Source organism: Heterocephalus glaber, unplaced genomic scaffold (assembly GCF_053883595.1).
Source record: "Heterocephalus glaber isolate CG9 unplaced genomic scaffold, H.glaber_assembly_v1.0 deba00001497, whole genome shotgun sequence".
Taxonomy (NCBI): domain Eukaryota; kingdom Metazoa; phylum Chordata; class Mammalia; order Rodentia; family Bathyergidae; genus Heterocephalus; species Heterocephalus glaber.
The window spans coordinates 40,651,376-40,654,960 of record NW_028258320.1 but is presented as its reverse complement, the minus strand read 5'-3'; the positions used below and the strand labels follow the sequence as shown (position 1 = coordinate 40,654,960).

Here is a 3,585-nt window from a genome sequence, read left to right as displayed (position 1 = left end):
GGAAAGGTACCTAAGGAAGGTTGAGAATTAATGAACTAACTATCAGATATTACTTTAACATGACCCAAATCTGCCATTCCTCTTTCATGCTCCTCCCTTCATTGTTTAATTTCTGCATGGGACTAGAATTCAGTCGACTTCTGCTACTTATTTCATTAGTCCCCTGGTCCTACTTTGAAGAAAGAGAGAGAAGCAAGCCACCTGGAACCAAAATCCCAGAAGAGATAAATCTACTGGGAAGAAAATTTTTTAGATGGAAGCATGGACAGAATTAGTTTGGGCAGGGTTTTGGTGGGGAAAGTGCATAGAAAGTCATGGTCAGTGAGGTAATCAGGGAAGTATAACTGTATAGGGGGTATAGGAGGCTTCCTGTGTGGCTTATGTTTTGTTCTAAAGGCAGTGGGAGGATTTTAGGCAATGGGGGAGGGGCATGTGACAAGAGATGATTTGTATTGCAAAAAAAGACCCTGATTGTAATAATGAATTGTAGGCTGTTAATATCAAAAGCAGGGAAGCCAGAAAAGGGAATGAAATGGTAGATTGGATGGGAGTAGTGATGAAGATGAAGACAATGAATCTAGAATAGAATGAATGGGGAGTCCTTTGATATTATCTAGTCCAACTTCCTGAGATTACAGATGAGGAAATTGTGGTTCAGAAGAGTGATATCCACATCTATGGATGGCCGAATCCCCATTTGGTGTGGGCTCTTGTTTTCCAGCCTAAAAGATTTCCCATTGAACCAAACTGCTTTCTGCGTTTTGTCACGTATGTCTCTTTCACCAGATCCTAAATTTCCTGGAAGGACAGAGGTAACTTATACTTGAATGACTGATTGAATTTTACTTTGCAAAAGCTTTCAGCCAGCCTCCTAGGAGGTGAAGTGTGGAGAGACATAGTCCTCCAGTGCCCGGATCAATGGAAACAAAGTCTTTGTAAATAAGGAAGGGTGGAGGAGGTGAAGGCAGGGCAGGGGAATGGGGAAAAAATAAGAACCGAGATACATCATGTAAAGGTACAATTTACCAATGAGAAATGTAAATGTATTGTATACCTAAAACGTACCAATAAAATAATTTTTTAAAAAAGTTCCTTGCAAGTGGCAGCGGCAGCGGCGGTGACGCGCGGGGAGGGCTGCACGGGTTGCCCTCTGCAGCCGCGTCTCGGCCATCCCCTCGCCATCCCGGGGCGTTGTACGTCTCCTTCCGGGACCACCGAAGCGGCCCGCAATAGCGGGCAGCCCCAGCCGCGTCCGCCCTCAGCGCCCGGAGGACATGCTGGAGAGAGAATGAGCCAGAGGGACACGCTGGTGCATCTGTTTGCCGGGGGTTGTGGTGGCACAGTGGGAGCTATTCTGACATGTTCACTGGAAGTTGTAAAAACACGGCTGCAGTCGTCTTCTGTGACACTTTATATCTCTGAAGTTCAGCTGAACACTATGTCTGGAGCCAGTGTCAACCGAGTAGTGTCTCCTGGACCCCTCCATTGCCTAAAAGTAATCTTGGAAAAAGAAGGGCCTCTACCTTGTTTAGAGGATTAGGCCCCAATAGAGTGGGGGTGGCCCCTTCCAGAGCAATATACTTTGCTGCTTACTCCAACTGCAAGGAGAAATTGAATGGTGTATTTGTTCTTGATTCTACCCAGGTTCACTTGATTTCAGCTCCAGTGGCAGGTCACTTCCTGTAGAAATATAGACTAACTTAAACCTCGTTTTACTGCAATCACTGCAACCAACCCCATTTGGCTTATAAAGACTCGGTTACAGCTGATGCAAGGAACCGTGGGGAAAAGCAAATGGGTGCTTTTGAATGTATCCATAAAGTGTATCAGACAGATAGACTTAAAGGATTTTACAGGGGCATGTCTGCTTCCTATGCTGGCATATCAGAGACGGTTATCCATTTTGTTATTTATGAAAACATAAAGCAAAAACTACTGGAATGTAAGACTGCTTCTATGACAGAAAATGGTGGAGAGTCTGTAAAAGAAGCATCAGATTTTGTGGGAATGATGCTTGCTGCTGCCACCTCAAAAATTTGTGCCACAACTATAGTATATCCACATGAAGTTCTAAGAACAAGACTACATGAAGAAGGAACAAAATATAGATCCTTTTTTCAGACACTGTCTTTGGTGGTTCAAGAAGAAGGTTATGAGTCCCTTTACCATGGTCTAACAACTCATTTGGTGAGACAGATTGCAAACAGAGCCCTTATGATGGCCACCTACGAATTAGTGGTCTACCTCCTCAATGGATAGCAGCACAAGCTGCCGCACTGCAAGAGGGAAGAGCAAAAGATTACAGTGGATCATGGAATATTGGAGTCAGCATGGTGGACAGAAAGAATAGTAGTTTGGAAACATGTACCACAATATGCCTAAGTGAAAGTTTGGTGAAGATAGCTGCACCACATTATTTAGTCTTTCAGTAATGTGGAAAAACCTTAGCCACCTCTAAAGGAAATGCCTTTGGAAGCACTCCTTTGTCAAAATTGCCATTTCTCTACCATGTCAACCAGAGACAATTGTGTTTTATTGACCTATAACATTGAGAGTATAGTGTTTTTTCCAAGAGGATTTTTCCAGTCTTCTAAACAAAGCCATCCTTAAATATACACTGTACTGTAGATAACATAAATATCTAACTTCTGACTTTTAATACCTGTAATACTGTAAGATAACAATAATTGGTAGATACTCAGTATTCCCATTTTGCTGAGATGACTTGGCACAATATTTTAATTATTTGGCACCAGTAATCACTGTTTTTGACAACCAAGGAACTGTAGTCTAAATATCTTGTGTATTAAAATGTTTGAGTCTCTTCAGCTAACAGGTGCTTGATGTTTAGCATAATGTAGGCTTCAAATTGTTACCATATAAAACTCATATCATAATACTTTGCAGATTAAAAAATTAACCAATAAAATATTGATTCTTGACCAAAAAAGTTCCTTGCCACTTGTTAAATTAAAATGAAGTTGAATTATACACAAAGGTTCTAATCCATGTGAAGGAAAATCCCATTGAGATTCAGATTCTAAGAGGAAGTTGAGAATTTTTCTTGAATTCAGAGAAATAGAAATTACTAGGGAAAGCCATATCAGTTGTTTATGGAGGGAAAATGACAGCCCTTGTGGTAACATCCCAATGGATCTTAAGTCAAGAAGGTATGTGTACACTCTCTTCCCTGAACTTCACACTCAGGGAAGAACTTCATATGGGTTCAGTGAGAGTCCACATACACTTTAAAACTTGACAATGAGACTGTAATGGAAAGGTAAATGGATGACCAATAGCCCTAAAGAACTTTGTCTTCCCACTTCTCACTCCAAGATGGCAAAATGGCATTCATTGGCTGAGCCTGCATTTTAGGATCCATTTTTATCTAAAGGAATTTATAGGACCAGTCCATATTCTCATACCATGTTCTGTCTTGGGCTTCAGGTTAAAAAAAAGGAAAATGAAGGAGCGACTGAATTTATGTGTTGTTTGATCTGATTCACTAAGGTAAGGGAGCAGAAAGGGGTTAAGTCTATAAGCAGATGTAAATATAAATTATAATCAGATATTATGACATAACCA

The 3,585-nt window shown here is 41.0% G+C and overlaps 1 protein-coding gene across 1 annotated transcript; it reads left to right on the top strand.

Annotated features, from left to right (window-relative positions):
* The first annotated feature begins 1,153 nt into the window (after positions 1 to 1,153).
* Positions 1,154 to 2,437, top strand: LOC101720597 (solute carrier family 25 member 36). The gene is given in 4 exon segments (XM_004838493.4): positions 1,154 to 1,517; positions 1,520 to 1,672; positions 1,710 to 1,763; positions 1,766 to 2,437. Coding segments are annotated over 4 exon segments (930 nt in total). The 5' UTR covers positions 1,154 to 1,288; the 3' UTR covers positions 2,260 to 2,437.
* The last annotated feature ends 1,148 nt before the right edge of the window (positions 2,438 to 3,585 follow it).